This window comes from Arvicanthis niloticus, chromosome X, assembly GCF_011762505.2.
Source record: "Arvicanthis niloticus isolate mArvNil1 chromosome X, mArvNil1.pat.X, whole genome shotgun sequence".
Lineage (NCBI taxonomy): Eukaryota > Metazoa > Chordata > Mammalia > Rodentia > Muridae > Arvicanthis > Arvicanthis niloticus.
The window spans coordinates 88,224,281-88,243,966 of record NC_047679.1 but is presented as its reverse complement, the minus strand read 5'-3'; the positions used below and the strand labels follow the sequence as shown (position 1 = coordinate 88,243,966).

Genomic DNA, 19,686 nt, shown 5'->3' with positions numbered 1-19,686 from the left:
TTTCACCTTAATATTTTTAAAGAATTCTGGTCAGTTATTTGTAGATCAACCCTACACCTGGCTTTGCCTAATATTTTCATGGTTTGCTTCATGCATCTTTAGTCAGATAACTTCAGGAGTAATGCAGTCTTTTTTGTGCACTTTATCCAAAGGGCACACAATGTTGGTCATCCTATTGTTGGTGATATTAACTTTGAGTACTTTGCTGAGCTACATTGTTCCTCACCAATGAGTTACTTTTCCTCACAGTAATTCATAAATAAGTTTTTGCACAGTTTGAATTTCTAGAAATAGTCTGTTCCTTTTTATGAGATAGGATCTCCCTCTGTAACAAAGGTTGGCCTGTAACTCACTTTGGAGTACAGGCTGATCCTCAAATCATAGCAATCATCCTGCCTTAGGCTTCTAAGAGCTGAGATTAAAGGTGTGAGACACCATGCTTGGGTCTTTTTGACTTTTTTAATAGCCCAGTCTTATTCACTATTTACTTACCAGTTGATAATTTTATGATACTAAATTTTTCTGTACTTATTGGTTGACATTTGTTATAAGAAAGATCCTTCCCTTCTTCCTTATTATTTACATTATTATCTTTTTCAATCAGTATGCATCCATAGGCTTTAAAATTGCTTAGGGAGGATCAACATCTTTGCCATATTTCTGGTTCTAAAAGAGAAGGATTAAAGACAGCCCATGTTATCTGTAAGTCTCTCTCTCTCTCTCTCTCTCTCTCTCTCTCCCTCTCTCTCTCTCAAACACACACACATATGTGTGTGTATGAATTTTTTTATCACGTGTAAGTTTCTCAAAACCATTTCTTCTACTTGTTGAAATGGTTATTGTTTATGCCTTTATTCTGTTAATATAGTAATTTACATTACTTTAAAATAAGTATTGGATAAACCTTAATATAGCTGGCATAAATTTACTTTTCATTGCATACTATCAAGTACTTCTAGATGGTACTTTAGAGATTATTTTGCAACTATGTTTATTAGAAAGATTTATTGATAGGATCATTTTTATCATATATATCCTTACCATATCCTTGTCAATATGTTTTTCATTTACTATTAAAATTTCCCTATTGTTTAAGTCTATGATTTTTTCTTTGTATTCTTTGATGCTCTGATGTTATAGGTATACAAGTTAGTGTGTTAGTAAGTACTTTGTAGTAGTGTCTATGAAAATAATACACAATTTTGAATATCTTCTGATTATGGTTTCATAAATACTTTCATTATGAGTAGTTTTTTTTTCTTTTATACGTACCTACATAATGTCACTAAAACAGAGCTGAAAGAATTCTGTAAAATTTGCTTTCTCAGCTCCAGGACACAGCTACACATGTACATTTATGATAGCAAGGTCTTAACATTTATTATTATGAAAGATTCACTATTAGCTCTGGGAATACTTATTTTCTAGACTTATCTTTTATTCAACAATAATATAGCCACTTCAGCTTTTTGATTTGATTTTGTGTAGTCTATTTTCCTATCATGTTACTTTAATTTGGGGGAGTTCTAAAGTTCATCTCATTCAGGGAACATATATTTGTTTTCCTTTGCCCCTTCTCCACACTATTCTGCAACCTCTAGCCAGTAAGAGCGGTCTCTGCTATACTAGGGCACCAACTGAAATCGTTCAAAGTTTGATCAGCTATCTATTTTCTATCTCATCCATTTCTCTGATTTATTTGGTTCATTTGTTCTTGCCTTTGGACTAAAATTATGTGGAGAGATTTCAGTTCGCTTCTTATATTTGCATCTTAGGTATACTTCATTGGATTTTTAAATTAATTGTTCTAGAAAGTCTTGAATGCAATTTTAATTTGCCACAATATGCTTAGAGTTAATATTATACCACTTTCCGTAAAATATGAGAAATTTGAGAGCTCATTGCTCTTTTTACCTTGTCTATATTCTTTGCTTTACTGTGTGAATGTATATTATCTTCATGTATATCATGAACCATATAATACAGTATCAATTTTTACTTTAAATGCTCATATATATTTTATAGAAGTATTTCAATTAATAAAATACATTCTTTTATATTTATCAACACAGTTGTTATTTGTAATAACTAATAACTAATTTCTATATGTCCTGATAGTCTATATATTCCTAACACTGTTAGAAAGATGTGGGAACCAAAAGTGGTATAAAATTTTAAAAGTCAGGGATGAGGAGATGACTTGATAGTTCACAGTAATAACTTTTCTTCAAGAGGACCCTAATTCAGTTCCTAGTCCCTATATTGGGTTGCTCACAATCCTCTGTAACTCCAGTTCTGACACTTTATTCTGGCTTTTATGGGAGCACACATATGTGTCATACATTCTTATACACACACACACACACACACACACACACACACACACACACACACACATCTTTTTAAAAGTTCAAAAAGTCCTCTGGCTCTTGCTGTATTTTGGTTGGAAATATTACATCATAACATTTCTAGTATAGGGGTTGGGGAGATGGCTAAGAAGTTAAGAACATGTTGTGCTTTTCCAGAGAATCCAAGTTCAATCCCCATAACTACCTGAAACTCAGACCTAATGTGTCTGAGGCATTCTGCATTCATATATACATGTGTGTGTATGCATGCATGCATGAGCACATACAAAAACATGCACACATACACAGGATTAAAAAGTAAGATAAAGAAGAAACTAATCCTGAAAAAAATCCATTTCCAGCACTTAAATAATCTATTCTGTATGACTATTGACTTCTGGGTGATAGGCAGTAGATAGAGTAGTAGAGTAATATGAACAATACTTTATAAATCTACTAAAACAAAATATTGTGCTATAAACAGACAGACATTGTAGCCAATTAGGCAACTGAGGTAGCAAAATCTTGCTGTTGCAATGTACATCAATAGATAATTCTATAATACCTTGTATGGGAAAAGGTGGGTGGGATTAACTCCAATGTTGGCTTATTTCAGTACGCTTTTTTATTGGCCAAACAAGTATTTAAGACTATGTAGGTTAGTATTTGACTCAGAAGCAGGTATTTCTGGTAGTTGAATGCTTAAAGATTTTATGTCAGAGAGGTGAATATCAAATATCCTGATTTAACACACTCAACCCTTGAAATTTTGATGTTACACAGCTAAGTAAGCATTGTGGTAGAGATGAAATATATGTCTACCTAGTACATGTTCACCTTGTGAATGTGTTCCACACTTTCCATTTTATTCAGAATCTCCGAGGACATGCCTACATGGAGGTATTTATATAATTTCAAAACAGGACCTTCTTTCATGTTTGCAGCTGAGGATGTGTGGTTGTAAAATCCAGGCAGAGATGGTCTGAAACATGCCAGTATACTCTCAAATATTTAATGCCATTTTTGTTCTGGAGATTGAGCCCAGAAAACATGTATGTGGTCATTCATTCAGCTATAACTCCAGTCTTGTTATGTTTTGTTTTTGAGACAGGTTTTCATTATGTAGCCTCAGCTGGCCTGGAAGTTAATATGTAGTCAGGGTAGCCTTGAACTCACAGAGATCTGCCTGCTTTGCCTATTGAGTGCTGAGATTAGAAGTTTATGACACCACGCTGGGACTGTTTACTATTGTAAATGCTGGAAAAATTTAATTCTCAAGCAATAACAAAAGATGATTATTCTTGATTGACAGGTGATCATTCTTCAATATGGCGGTTTAAGAACCCAGGCTATAGTCATCTTATGGCTCTGCTATGTCTTATGACCTTATAAACATGTATATTTAACCACAGAATTGGAAAAATAATATGCAACTGAGTATATTTGCTTCTTAAAACCCTTAACCTAAAATGAGACACATTCCTTCTCTTCTATTCCATTGCTTAGACTTCAACCACACTTCTATGCTTAGTTTGAGTAGAGGCAAGGGAATGTGAGTTAAGCTATTTTCCTAATCAGTTTTTATTATTTTTGAACACAGTTCCAGAGACCAGTAGTTTTGGTTGTTTGGTTCATAAGAGAACAAAATCTTAGAAGGAGGTGCTTAATTTGTTATATGTAAGCTGAGATTTCATGTCTGCTTTAACTGATTTAGGTTGAAGTGGACTAATAATTGTGGTGGGTGTCAGGCTTTTCTGCTTGGTAGGCAAATGAGATAGTCAATAGTTCTCATTCCTATAAAGATTAACATAGTTTTAGCACAGACTATCTTGTTGAAGGTCTTACGGTATTATCCATACCAGTAAATGGATTGCCACCTTCTCCATACTCCATATGATAATCTTTGAATTCTTTCTTTCACTTCCCACATTATGACATGTGATTTGTAGCTCTAATATACTAAGATCTAACCTGTTCTGAGTTCTTCAGTGTTGCTATTATTCTAAATCTGTGTGTACATGAAAGTGTGCACATTCACATATACATAACTATATATGACTAGAATGTTGTATTTATTATGTTCAGGGAATTGGTTTCAGGAACCTTCAGATACCAAAATCCACAAATACTCAAATCTTTTACATAAAATAGAAAAATGCTTTGTATCCAACCTGTGTAATCCTACCATATACTTTATATTATGTCTTGTTTATTTGGAATGGCCATTATAATTTAAATTCTGTGTGCACAATTGTGTTGTTTTGAGAGTCACAAGAAAAAGCTCTATAAATGATCAGTATCTGTGGTGGCTTGAATATGCTTAGTCCAGGGAGTGGCACTATTAGGAGGTGGGGCCTTGTTGGAGGAAGTGTGTCATCATAGGAGTGGGCTTTGAGAGTCTTCTCCTGGCTGCCTTTGGATCAAGATATAGAACTCTCCAGCACTGTGTCTGCATGGACACTACCATGCTTTCTGGCTTGATGATAATGAACTGAACCTTTGAACCTATAAGCCAGCTCCAATTAAATGTCCTTTATAAGGGTTGCCATGGTCATGATGTCTCCCCACAACAATGGAAACTCTAACTTAAGACAATCTATTTGGTTAAAATATTAATAGAGTATAGTTATTTGAATTTCATACCAGGGCACTCTATGAAATTATATGACACATATGATACTGAGATTATGATAGTCTGTCCATTGCTTTTGGCTCTTGTCTATTTATATAGCTTGATATTTTATTTTCTCCCCATTGCACTGTAGCCTGGGAAGACTAAACCTGTTGTAGTTTCCTCAACTCAGAAGTATTCCTCCATCAGGTTCATTGGTCAACTCTTTTATGTTCTTTAATGTTGTCTAGTTATTAGTTCTTTGGAAAGTTTCTTTTGATACCTGCCTCCTTCACTGCCTGTCTAGATGAGATATTTAACCTCTGATCTCACTCAGCATCTCATGGTCTCATTTAAAACACATTTCATGATGAAATATAATTTTCAGATCACTTACCTACTACTTTCTGCTGAGTATAAGATCTTCTAGGACAAGTGGCTGCATTGTATTTATTCTTTTCTCATATATTCTATTTATTTTTTTTAAAGTTTGTATGAAAACAGTTGTCTTAATCATGACATTTTGCACATCCTTATTCTTGTACTTTTTGTGTAGTACAGTCAACAGTGAGAAGCAACTGAAACAAAACAGCCATGATTGGTCTCTGTCTTCTTTGCAGATGAAGGACCTGCGGCATGAAAATGTTAACCCTTTATTGGGCTTCTTTTATGATTCGGGGATGTTTGCCATCGTGTCAGAATTTTGTTCTCGAAGGAGCCTAGAAGACATACTCACAAATGATGATGTGAAACTTGATTGGATGTTCAAATCATCATTGCTGCTTGACCTCATCAAGGTTAATGGCAAACCTAAAGGAGTCTTGAATTTTCCTTATAGAATTGAAATTTCCAAAGATTTTGGCTGTTGTTTTTATTTTACTCTTTTGGGGTTGGGAATTTAAGATATTGATTGAGGTATTTTCTTTCCCGTGGCTTGCTGTGATCATATCCCCTCTCTATCTTGTCTCCCAAGTCCTGAGTCCCCACCCTTTCACCAACCTTTTGTCCATATGTGTTTTAGAGTATCAATATAGAATCTATTCACCCATGTTCCCTAACAACTTGGGGACTAGATTTCCTTCTCTTCTTATGTTTAACATCAAGTTTTCTTCTACTTTTAACCACATTCCAGTTCTATGCTTTGTGGATATAGGGAAGTAATCATTTCTAGAATCTTTTGTACTGTATGTAAAGCCAGCTGCTTGCTTTCATTTTCTAAAAAGTATCACAGTCTAGAAGTAGATGATGAGACTTTACATGTCTGTATGGATGTGGAACTCTGCCCCTGGAAAAGACAAATGTCCACTGATCATATAAGGTAGCACCTCCATTGTATGTGCCATGGACAACTACAATGGGAATTTATGGACAGGTCCATGGATGAGCTTCTGTAAAGCCAATGAACTCTATATGATGACATAAAGCTCTGTATATGTGTATTTTAATGGAATTGGTCTGAATTATTGATTACCTATTAAGCTATGCATACATTAATCACAGCCTTGAATCTTGAATAGCAACTTAAACATTTTCAAAGAGGTGTGGAAGGGGAAGATATTATCTTGTTCTCACTTTGTAAGATGGCCACGATTAAACTCCCAACACACACAGAGGCCCAGAGAAGCTACCTGAGGCAGTCTCTGTTTTGCAACATCTAGCACAGGCCTGTGATGAGTAATAGTGAAGCACTAGCTAACCTGGGGAAAATCCTACCTATAGTAGACTTGGCTCACAAGTAATGGAGACTATAAGGAGTTCTGAGAGCACAAAATAGAAATCATGGGAATACAAAGGGATATCAGGTTTCAAAAGCAGAAATAGCTCACTAAAAGGACACTTGTTATCAACAATTCTGAGATAACTTCACTAAAATACAGATGTGTAGAAGGATTAAATGCATCTGATAGAGAGTTCTTGTACATCACATTTAAATTCATGTAAAGGCTCTCAAGCAACCCCAGAGAGCAGAAATATCCAGCTTTCTTCTTCATTTATATATTCTTTTGTTTAAAAGTAGTACATTGAATTAATATTTAAATCAAGTGCTATAAATCTATGTGGGGAAAAATATTGATATTTATCCCTCATCTTTCATAACTTCTACACTAAGTTAAGCTACTGCTAAAAATTTGGAAACTAGACTTGAAATTCATTCCATGCTTATTTACATTATATTATAACAATTTTATTTGTTTTTAATACACATGCCATTGCATAACTTGAAAACTCACTATTTGGTCCTTACTGTTTGGTTTGTAGTTATATCAGTATCACTACATATGGATTGACCTTATTCTTTGTAAGTATTGCAAGACATTTATAGATAAGAATGTATGATAAATCTATCTATTCCCTTACTGATATTTAGTTTATTTCTAATTGCACACTATATAAAACCAAAGCTTTTGTTTGTATTCTTCTTGCTCTGTTTGTATACATTTGTGTATAAGCAAGCATACATGCTTTTTCTCAAGAATTAGAAGCCCTATAGTATACATATTTAAAAATTTTGCAGCTCTTGTTGAATTACCAACCTGCAAAGTCACACCAAGTTTCCACTTCTGTGATAATGGATGAAAGATGCATTAGATCTGTTCAGAAAAATCAGAATCTCCCAGTTCCTGGCAATTACATGCGAATGGATCCATCTTGTACTTGAAATGTCAATAGATATCCTAGTAGACCATAATTTTCAATAAACACAAGCTATGATTCTTAATTAAAGCCAAACATTTTAGAGTTAGAATGGACCTAAACATTTGTCAAAGGTTTACTTTGCCTACAAATAAGAGAAAAAGCTTGAATTCTGAGTCACAATTGTCAATGCTATTAATAACCTCAGAAATTGGCTCTAAAAGCATCCAATAGTTAAAGGAGTACTTAAGTAAGTTTTGTTGTATCATCTGCAGGGAATGAAATACTTACACCACAGAGAATTTATTCATGGGAGGCTAAAGTCTCGGAACTGTGTGGTAGATGGGCATTTTGTACTAAAAGTGACAGATTATGGTTTTAACGACGTTTTAGAAATGCTGAGACTCTCTGAAGAGGAACCTTCTGAAGAAGGTAAGCAATGAATTGTACCCTCCAATGTACACAAGGTAACTTCAAGGTTCAAATGAAACTATGCATAAAATTAAAGCCTTAGAGTGATTTCAACTCCTCACTTTTGTTGAAAATCCAGCCTCATTTCCAAGCCAAGGGACTTGAATGAAGTCTGCATGCTGTAACCTCAGTCCAGCCTTTCCTTCCAAACAAAGCCATTGCAATAATGTTCAGTCCCTGCTGAGGCAGGATTAGGCTGTATTGTTTAGACACCCCAGCAGTCCATGGAGAATCTTGCTGAGTGCTAGGCACACAGTAGGCACTCAATAAATACTTGTCAGATTGAATGGAGAGTAATTTAGAAGCTGGACCCCCAGGAAGTATATTCTCAAATGGGATGTCACTAGAGCGTATCAGTACCGTGTCTTTCAGAGAGAAAGAAGCAAGGGGGCAGCTCCCTGCAAATGAGGGCTCTATGGTTGTGTGTATGGCTTCAGAGAGAACGGCAGACTTGTAAGTAAGCATGCATGCTTGTGACATCCATTTTGTGGTTTTGTCTTCTGTCTGGTGCACTAGTAGCAGCACTAAGGAATGCCTGAAAGACTGATAACTCATCAAAGCTAAAAGCAAAATCTGAGGTGTGGGAGAACAGACAACCCCCAAAGATAGGACGGTAGAAAATGGTGGCCTTACAAGTTTTAAAACTGCTGACTTTCCTACATGGGAGGCAAGAACAATAAAAGACAGAAAGCCACATGCCTGGATAGAGAACTGGTCTTTGATGGCATCATATCCACACTTCCCCAAATGCACTCAATACTAAACTGTAGGAGTCCTTTAGTTTAACTCTCCCATTCACAGATGAGAGAGCAGAGGCTCCTGAGTTACTCAAACCATACAGCTACTTCACAGCAATTCAATTCAGGCCTTCACCCAGTCAACAAACCCTAGTTTTCTCTTTCTCTGCCCATTCATGTTCTGGAGGAGTTGAAAGTCTTGAAAACCATAGTGACAACTGTGATATTTTCCCTCTTGCCTTTCCCTATCCCTGACATAGCTGTGTGGTAATTACTTGTCTAATTCTAGTCTGAATGCCTAGTTTGCCATTTGCCTTGCTTTCCAGTAGGGTGTTGGGATAATAGCTGCAGAGATGGCAGGTACTTAGCATTCTATAAAAATTAGACATCTAGAAAAGGTAAAATGTAATACTTTTCCAGGGTTTTATTTCACATTTATTTCACAGACTGACAAAACTTTCAACCTTAGGGACACCTGTTCATAACCTGAGGAAAGACTATCCTCAGTTGTATATGGCTGTGCCCATGCCTCTGTGTATATATGTGTAAGTGGGTGTGCACTGTCTACTGTCTCTGTCTGTATCTTGGTTTCTCATTTGTATTTTACTTCACTCTCCAAACTGCAACCTATTCTTCACATACTCATACTGTGCCCAGAGGGAACTTTCTAGACTGCAAATCTGATTTTGTTATAGGTGTCCCACACTGAATGGCTTTTTATTGCCTTTAGGGTAAAGTTCAAATTCCTTTACATGACATATGAATCTTCTTTGGTATGGCCTTAATACCAATACCCTCTCTCTCTCTCTGATCCAGCCCTGCTGAACTCCTTCAGGTTGTTTGTGTATGTCAAGGTTCCACTTCCTTCCAGCCCTTTTACATTTGCTGTGCTCTCTGCCTGGGATACTTTGCTTTTTCCACAATCATAAGCATTTCTGTGAGCGTAGCTAAGTTCTCCTCTTGGCTTAAGTACTGCTGCATCGAGTGCTTCCCTATGACTCCCTATGCCCAGCTTAGTTGTTCCCTTCAAGACCTTTAAGGTCAACAAAATTCATTGTGGATTTGTACTTTGTTAGGATTACCTTATTCAAGTTGCCTTTTCCCTACACCCAAACTATAATCTTGATGGAGGTAAGAAGCAGGTTTGAGTTCACAGTTTCTGGTAGAATAAATATTCATTAGATTAGCACATGAATGAGATGAAATAAAATATTGGAACTGATCTCCTACCTTAAATGATGAGGCTTATAGTGCCTTATAACTGGACAATCTTTGAAGGTCATCTGGCTCAACTTCTGTTTTAGGAAAATTGAGGTTTTGGGAAAATTGAGTAAAGAAAACTTACTATTGGTCAAGCTGGGATTTAGAAACCCAGGTCTCTTGACTTCCAGTTCTGTACTTCTTAAATGCTATGTTATCATGGTTTTTCAAAATTGACTTTACTGATACAATGAGCTCAGAGTTAGTAGTGTCCGCAGCTGATACAAAAGAAGCCAAATTAATTTCTTCTAGTCTTTCTGACACCCCATGTCTAATGGTAGCTAGTGGCTATTACTTGATTCTGGAGTGGACATGAGGAAGGGGGGTGGGTTGGGAGATGGGGATGTGTGTTCATTATTGTCCAGTTTCAACTGTATGAATGACTGTAGTCCAGATACAAGCTCATTTTAACCATTAAGAGCATAGGTGCTCTCTAAAAGTACTATTTGGTAATGATTGTGTTTAATCAACTAGCTTTTTACCAGATGGTTTGTTTGTTTTTCTCTCTGAAAATGTGCAGGGAGAGTATGCCAGGAACAAGGACCATGCTTTGTTTTTGTTTTCAAATATCCACTCAGGCTCTCCTCCCTCAACCTCCTCTGCTTGAAATCTTCAGAAAAGGCATTCCTTTGACTAAAGGATCATTTGGTCATTTCTGTATTTTAGTGAATTTCAGTCTTTCTAGGGAGGGAGGCATAAGAGAAAACCCGCTGCTGTGAGTGTACAGGAGATATTCATAGAAGTAGGTATTGGGTGGGAAGTCAGAAGTGTTTGTTACTTTAAAGTCAAAGTGAGACAACAGGTACACAGAGAAGTCTGAGTCTTAGAAGTTCTTGTTCCAGCCTTTTTATCATGGTTGTCCAAAATTACAGCTGCTTTTTTCTTCTCTGGACTTTTACTAGCAAAACATATAATCTTATGTTTTCTATTCACCTTCTTGCTTCATAAAAACTTGTCTTCTAGGCTCCCATCCTCATACCCCCACATTAAACATGCAAAAGTTAGCTGTCATCAGCCCTAATCCTGACCCTAGCTTCTGTACTCCTTAATAGGCATTCTCCAGCCCTCCCAGATTAATTTAGCTAGCTCACATGTTTGTTAGTTTAAATCTAATGAAATTACCCATATTCCACTATTGTTCAACTCACAGAAATGGTGATTTTTCTATAGCTCGACAACAATAACAACAAGAACCTCAACTCCTCTTTTGGCTTTCTTCTTTATATTATCAAGGCATTTACTTCAACTCCATCCTCCACAAAGCTGCAGGGAGGAGGTGCCTGACCTTGCCACTTTCATTCCCATTGTAACCCCAACTCCAGTATATCTGGTTCTCGGCTCTGCTGCCACAATGTACCCCCACTCAGGTCCCTTTCACCTCTGTGCAAGCTCTTACCTCACTTCCTAGCTGATCACCCCGACTCCAGACTCCAGCCTTTCTCCTTGCATCCAGTTTGTGCAGGTTGCCAGATTAATCTTCCTAAACAGAGCTTTCATCAAATCCCTCCTCAGCTCCAGCACCCCTACTGCCTTCTGTATTCACTCCAAATGCCTTCATTTGGCTCTCAGGGCCTCTCACCCTCTGCCCCCATTCTTCTAGCCACCCTCCCTACCCCCACCTCATCAAGCCTTTCTCCCTTCTCATTATTCCTTACAGGAGCCCTTCTCTTCAGCCCTTCACTAATCTGCTTACCACCTTCCCACCACCCGCAATTTGCTCCTTTCTGCCTCTTGTTCTTCTGAACATACTGTTCTTGCTTCCTGCAAAGCCCTCACCTCTCAGCTCCAGAAGGTGCACCCTTGACCTTCTTAATGAGCACATTTGAGATTTAACTTTTCCAGGAAGCCTTCCTGGATTAATTTAGCTAGTTCAGATGGTTGTTAGTGTAAATCTGATGAAACTACCCATATTTAAGCATTCTTCAACTCACAGAAATCGTGATTTTTATACAACTCAACAACAACAACAACAACAACAATAAACCCAATTCCTCTTTTGATTTTCTCCTTTATATTATAAAAGTTGATTTCTTTATATATTAAGGTGCCTGCGATAAAATGTTCCAGTGTTCTGACTGCTAAAATCTATGAAAGGGAATATATATATATATATATATATATATATATATATATATATTACCATGTAAAGGGCCTGAGGTTAGCAGAACATAGCCATTATTCAAATTTTGTTTTTAATCAATTCATTTTCTTGTACTATACAGTAGTTCTCACCACTAGCTCTCTTGTATTGATTGCAATAAGGGATGTACATGGCTTTCTTGTCCTCTGGTCTGTGAACTCCTCTTCTGCAGAGTAAAGGTTTGATTCATATTTGGAACCATTTTTTCCACATAGCACAGTGCCTGGTACATATTAGACACTCAATAAATATTTGCAGAACCAGGTAAGTAGCTACTGTACCATTTAGCTCTTCAAGGAACACAGGAGGCCTGAGGATGTTCTAATCCTTTCAGAGAAGACCTGGAGAAAGCAAATTGTAAATCCCTGAGACCCGGCACAATCAAATTACCAGACACATATAGATCTTAGTGAGCAGAAAATCCATGGCAACCAGTCTGGCAGTGCCCTTGCCTTTTCATGGAATCCTGCCAACTGCTACTTGCAGGCTCAAGAGAGCGAGAAAGCAAGCGCCAGATAGTGTCTCTACTTCTGGCGTTCTGACCTTCCCCACACCTTTATACTGTGTCTTGCTGCGTGGTTGTGGGGGTGAAGAGAGAATAGTATGTTTTCTCTCTTTGTGTGTAATCCCTTAGATTAATAGATTCAGACCCTGAGGGGTGCTAGCATGCTAGTATGTCTAATAAAAATATAAAGCAGTTAATAAAACAGCACCCTTAGAGCCCTTTAGGGCATTGCAGATGTCAGTTAATCCTCCTTCCATTTATTAGACAATTCTTCCTTTGCAGAGCTGCTGTGGACGGCCCCTGAACTGTTAAGAGCCCCTGAGGGCATCAGGTTAGGTTCATTTGCAGGAGATGTCTATAGCTTTGCCATCATCATGCAAGAAGTGATGGTCCGGGGTGCTCCTTTCTGCATGATGGATCTGCCTGCCAAAGGTAAGCAGGAAGTGAGAAAAGGGCACTAAGGGCCCACTGTGTCTAATATCAGCAGGCTAACCTAGACTGTCATGATTTGCTAGAAGACTGTTAACAGCCTGCTAGTCTGCAAAGAGCTAGTCTGTTTTGTGAATGTAGGGCTTGGAGCCAGACAGCTTTAGGCATGTGGAAGAAATTCCCTCACCCAGGAAGCTGGTCATTTTGCAAACATGGATATAAATCAGGGGCTTTAGGACCTATATCATTTTTCTACTCTGCATTATTCCCACCATGCAGTACCTCTGCCCCTCTGAGTTACTTCTTACCAAGTACTTTGGTACTGACCTTGATACTCTATGATGTCAGTCTTTTCCTGTAGCATGTCATAGACTTTTTATGCCTGTCTCCCATTGAAATCTATGAATTGTAAAATTGTAAAATTGAAATCTATGGTCTAAGATCCATCAATGGAGAATAAAATCATTGCATGAAAGTTTTAGCAGTAACGGGAAAGCTGCATATTCTCAAAGTATGAGATTAGAAGATGCTTAGTAACTAAAAATACTAAGTTTATAAGGTGAAGCTCCTGGTGACATCACCTTAGCCAAATGATCAAGGTTACCATCACCTATTTCAAGACACATCTATATCATGTATTCCTGATATGATCTTGCAGTTGAGACCCGAGGCGCTTGAAATCAGAGCAGTGGAATAAGTAGAGATTACTTGGGTTCTGACCCTAACTCTGTCACTACCCATGTGACCTTTGGCAAGTTCTGTGTGCTCCAGTTTTACCATCTACAGAAAGAATATGAGTGCTTACCTCATCCATTTGTGCTGAGCATTCAATAAAACAACACATGCCAAGTGCCCATTCCATAGCTTGGCATATGATAAGTGGCATTCATTGATCAACAGCCATGAGAGTTCCCTTTGTTTAGTGATTATCCACGACCCAATGCATAGACCTTGGCTGGCTATAATCTTACAGAGAAGGCTCAGTATCTTTGTTTAGGTAATTGTGAAGCTCAGGTGACTTGGGGACATTGAAGCTGCAGTATTGGGTGTGTTTTGTTTTGTTTTTCGAGACAGGGTTTCTCTGTGTAGCCCTGGCTGTCCTGGAACTCACTTTGTAGACCAGGCTGGCTTCAAACTCAGAAATCCACCTGCCTCTGCCTCCAAAGTGCTGGGATTAAAGGCGTGCGCCACCACTGCCCGGCGAAGCTGCAGTATTGGAATTGGCCTTAAATAAGCCACATCTATAACTTAGCAGAAGCAGGATAACATGGTAACTCAATTCTACTAAGATGCCAATTGATCAGTTTCTCACTCCTTTCTTAAAAGTTTGACACAGCCTTTTCAGAGATGTGGTCAACATTAAAGCTACCTAAGGAAAAATCAAAGAGAAGCTCTCTTCATGTTTTCTCCTGACAAATCATTTTCTTGGCTGAAACTCGTGATTCACAAACTTTTCTCTTTTTTGTGCCTTGTCAGAAATCATAGACAGACTTAAAATGCCTCCTCCTGTGTATAGACCAGTGGTTTCTCCTGAGTATGCCCCTCCAGAGTGTCTCCAGCTGATGAAGCAGTGCTGGGCTGAGGCTGCAGAACAGCGACCGACTTTTGATGAAATATTTAACCAGGTAAATCTATTTGCACAATCACTGCTCAGTAGTTAGTCTCTCTGAGACTATATTCACTGAGTCCTTATATTGTGGAAGGGGCTTCCTTTTCCACAAGGGGAAAAGGACATTCGCCTTTCAAAAGCAGCCCAGGACTGGCTTTGAGATCCTTAAGCCTAGAACATCACCAACACATCCTCTACAAGCCCAAGGGTTGGTTCTGGTGCTCTTCTATGCCTGACTGACTTTTCTGAGCCAATCAAAATCTGCTGTGATCAGCCTGTCAATGACAAAATCATAGCACCAGTCATTTGGAAGAGTTAGCATTGAAACTGTTGGGCGATGAATATCACGAGTAAATGTGGTACTCACAAAGCTGTGTTTCTATAAAAGTTTCTAGGAAACTCTGATGGGTACTGTATTTTAACATCTAAATTTTAGAGGATGCCAGGTTGTTTTTGTAGGCTTGAGAAAAATGTAGATTTCTTAGGTTTCTTGAGAGCTACTAAAAAAAAAAATGGGTACATGAAAAGTGATAACCACGCTCCTTAAGATATTGCATTTCTAAAGAGGTTGGTATTTTTTCTAGTCTGAGTTAGGAAGAGGGTAGAAGGAAAGACAGAGTTCCTCTCTTAGTGCATGCAGTTCAAACTTTGTCCACTTGCCCAATACAGAAATTGTGGGTGTTCCCCATGAGTGCTAGCTAGTGTTAGCTCTGGAAAAGAGGCATTTGAGCCTGGCTAGAGTCCAGCACTGAGTTGCTTTATGACTGGCAGGTATCTGAGGCGTAAAAGAGAAAGACTTTGATTGAAAGCCTGAAAGGGCCCTGCTTTTGAAGTCATCCGTGTCCTCCAGCTAACAATACTTCCATTAGTCTGGCTGGAGTTCTTGAGGACACTCTAACAGGTGTTCAATGGTATGGAAAAAGCCAAGGACCATAAAGGTCGCATTTCTAAAAACGTATCATGAGGCAGGAGGAAGAACCATTTGTCCTTGTGTTGATGCTAAAGATGTTATTTCAGAAGGCAGCAGAGAAGTCGCTAATAGACAGGAGGAGAGCCCATCATGTGACTTTCAAACAAAACATTACTGGGGCTTCCTTCACTGAAATGATTTACTGGAAGTTTATTCTGTCTGATGACAAGAGTAACATCCTCTCTTATTGCATCTAATACACCTTAAATGCACACAGATGAATGGACTTCTCTAAGTGAGGCTATAGGGGGAGCTCAGTGGATTCAAACTGGCTGATGGAACTTGATGGACTTATAGATGTGCACAGAGTTCAGAAGGAGCCTCCTACTGTCCACTTTGGGATAAGGAGTTCTATGCAGAGCATGTGTGGCCATGCAGTGTGAAGTTTGTTGGGCAGACCCTTTAACATCTACTCAATAAAGGCACTACTAATCTTTTCTGGTTATGACCACGATGACTAAAGTACCAGGGAGGAAGCTACCCACTCATGAGTCAAATGCTTATGCTAATATGCTCTTTGTAAATGCACAAGGTCCCAAGAGTGTATATTGGACATTCATATCAAGCAGTTACCTCTTAGAAGTCAGGGAACAACACTAACCAAAAAGCTAGCTGAATGCCTTCATGACCCTGACTGATATGAAAGGCAGGTGCTAGATGGAACCATTTAGTGTTAGATCCCATGATAAGAAGTAGAGAATCATCTTTCTATGTTATCTTTTGAACACTCTAAGTAGTCAAGACGCTCTTTGACAACACTGTATCATTTGAGGATAAGGGTGAATGATAAAAGATCAGTTTCTGCCTATTTTTCTCCCTCTTATGTTGCCCACAACTTACTTGAGCTCTAAACAAAAATCTCATTTTCTTGAAAGTGGCTACAATTGTGATAGCGTTTCAGAACTGAAGGAGTTTACTCTGAATTTTTGTGCTCAGACTTGAAACAATGAGAAAAATTGGGGGAACTTTTTGGGGGCTAGGGGTGGAACACTCTCTGTGAATGCACCAGGGTGACAAGAACACTAGATAGTGACCTCTCCTATTTAGAATTGGGCTCATTTCTCCACTTCAGAGGAAAAAGGTGGTGGCTCCATCATTACTGAGTTTGGAACCCAAGCAGTTATAGGCTCTTCTTTCTCCTTTACTTTCAGTTTAAAACTTTCAACAAAGGGAAAAAGACTAATATTATCGATTCTATGCTTCGGATGTTGGAACAGTATTCTAGCAACTTAGAAGACTTGATCCGGGAACGGACTGAAGAACTGGAAATTGAAAAACAGAAAACGGAAAAGCTTCTAACGCAGATGCTACCACCGTATGTGTGAATACTCGAGGAGTGTGAATGCTTGTCACAGTGTGCTCCATTTTAAAAAAGAAGAAAAAGTTACCAACTAACTGCTCCTCCCCCCTGTCCTTCGCCTTCTCTATTCCAAGTGGCTTTGAGTCACACCTTCAAATCAAAGTAGAATTGGAAAGCAAGGAAGCAGAGCATGCATCCTAATTCTCCTTTTCCTGTGGAACATGATGGTCATTTCAGCTTTGGTGTTGGACATGATTTTTCTATATGTCACTTCGTGACAGAGCCAAGAAGGTGGCCAATTTAAAACAAAACAGGCAGCTTTCTGAGGTCCTATAGGAAAAAAATAGGCCTGTTGTTTCCAGGGGACTTTCTCCCTTATCTGTGGCTAGAATTTCCATTTCCTCCTCAAGTAGCATGCTCTTTAATGAGATCATTGTTGAACTAGCCTCATGGAAAGCTTCCTACATGGGAACATCCCCCCAAGAGAGAGGGTAAAGTAGAAGTCCCAGGAGCTGAAGAAATTCCATGGGGACAAAGACCAGATCTTTCTTTTAGTACCCGTCCCGACACCTGATGAATTGTTTGTACTCAATATAATACTTGTTGAATAAGTGAGCTCTTTAATACTCTATCCAGATGAAACTTTCATTATCTAGCTGGCAGTGATTTTTAGAGAATTTGTCTTGGCACATAAGGAGGCCAATCTCGTCTTAGGAATTGTTATTTCTCCTTTTCAGATCAGTTGCTGAGTCCCTCAAAAGGGGCTGTACAGTTGAACCTGAGGGATTTGACTTGGTCACCTTGTACTTCAGTGACATTGTGGGCTTCACCACCATCTCAGCCATGAGTGAGCCCATTGAAGTGGTGGACCTTCTGAATGACCTGTACACACTCTTTGATGCCATCATTGGCAGCCATGATGTCTATAAGGTATGTCAATTAGCAGACTATGCTTTCTAGCATGAAACTTTTTACATGGGATCTATCTACGTGTATTCTAAAATTGAAGGATGTGGTTTTATAGAATGTTGTCTTTTAAGAAATATCTCTCTTGATATGTTTTCTAGACTTATGACTAAGAAGAGGTTAAGATGGGAGGCTTATTGCAGTTCATTGAATGAATCTGAACAACGTAGAACGTATTGGGCTGGTTAATAAAGAGGATATTGGAATATTGGCAATTTTCTCATAGTTGATAGCTGCTACAGACTAAATCTTGGTAAAGTTTGTGTTGATATGACACATGGTATAAAAAATTTATCTTCTCCCTGGGTATTGCTTTTAGACAAGAAGGAACATAGCATTATACCAGAGTACTCTTACAAATGTGACTTATGGGGATTGATACAGGGTAACCCAAAGTACACCTATTGATCTGAAGTTTGAAGAAGTATCAATTTACCATATCCCTTCCCTCCAGCCTAGTTATACCCTATTTTTAAAAATAACCAAAGGCTGCAGAATATGAGGAGACAATAGATGTCTCCTTTCATCCTTTCTGGTACTATGATTCTTTACTAGTTAGTATTCTTTGTACATGGTGTATTTATTGACTCTAGGTACAAAATGACTAAAAATATCTGAGTTCTCTAGAGACATTTCCATGTTGTTAAAAACATTGATATTTGTCGTATTATAAAAAGATACCTCAGGTATTCCCAATAACTCTTATGTCCCAGGAACCATGGACAAGCTGGAAAATGAGGAGATTCATTTATTGGTTCCCCCACAGTAGTCTCAAATGGTCCAGCTCTCAAATAACATTGGGCAGTGTATTTATCTCAGATTAGACAGGTAGAGACTGTTAAGGCTAAACTATGCAATCTAAATAGGGTTCAGAAATAGACATCATACCTGTCAATCAGCAGGAGCTGCAAACTAATCAAGAGATGCACATGGAAACCACTGTGGAGGAAAAATCTATGGAATCAGGCTACCTGTCTTAACTTGTTGAACTCAAGAAGCCTGAAGAGAAAAACAAATCACTGAAAGCTAATTCAGTTGAAACTAAAATCAAAGATGATTCAGCATGGGCAGTAACACAGCCACTAGTTTAATCAATCCAGCTGATTCTGCTCAGGCAATCATTGGGGGTCCTGGGGATGAGGGCATTAGCTATTTTGGTACTTCGTGGCTGCAATACAGAGTTAGCCGGCTGTTTTTAAGATGGAACAGGGCTGCCTGAATCCAAAAATGGAATCTAAATTTTCAACCTTGTTTATTAAAAACAACACAGGGCAAAGGAAATAAAAATTGAACCATCAGTGAGTCACCAAAACTGTGTGTATTTTCATTTTCCTTGCCTGTAAAATTGGAATCACCTCCCCTGGAACTTGATAATCTAAAATGGATGTGAGAAGTCTACTGCAGAAGTCTGATTTGTTTGCACATTTGTTCCTTCAACTGCCCCATCTTGACCAGATTCTTTTCTATGCCTTTGCTTCCCTTGAACTGTTCTTTGATGGATGTGTCCCATAATTCCTCATGGCCATCTACACACTAATGCTCACGTGGGGCAGATTTTATGTTCTTTTAATGATCTCAGAACATTCAGGTCTCTGGGGTGACATCTTATCAAAACTAAATGGTCAACTACCATGCTCTGATAATGGCCAGCCACTAATGTAGCATACCCACATAGCATTTGCATTGTATCCATGGGTATACATTTC

At 38.3% G+C, this 19,686-nt stretch overlaps 1 protein-coding gene across 1 annotated transcript in view; it reads left to right on the top strand.

Annotated features, from left to right (window-relative positions):
- The window catches only part of Gucy2f (guanylate cyclase 2F, retinal), a 97,834-nt gene that overhangs the window by 56,086 nt on the left and 22,062 nt on the right, over nucleotides 1-19,686 (top strand). The window contains exons 9-14 of the mRNA XM_034485650.2: nucleotides 5,580-5,756; nucleotides 7,869-8,025; nucleotides 12,989-13,138; nucleotides 14,612-14,760; nucleotides 16,866-17,029; nucleotides 17,752-17,944. Coding sequence (XP_034341541.1) covers nucleotides 5,580-5,756; nucleotides 7,869-8,025; nucleotides 12,989-13,138; nucleotides 14,612-14,760; nucleotides 16,866-17,029; nucleotides 17,752-17,944 — 990 coding nt within the window. The remainder of the gene's footprint in view (nucleotides 1-5,579; nucleotides 5,757-7,868; nucleotides 8,026-12,988; nucleotides 13,139-14,611; nucleotides 14,761-16,865; nucleotides 17,030-17,751; nucleotides 17,945-19,686) is intronic.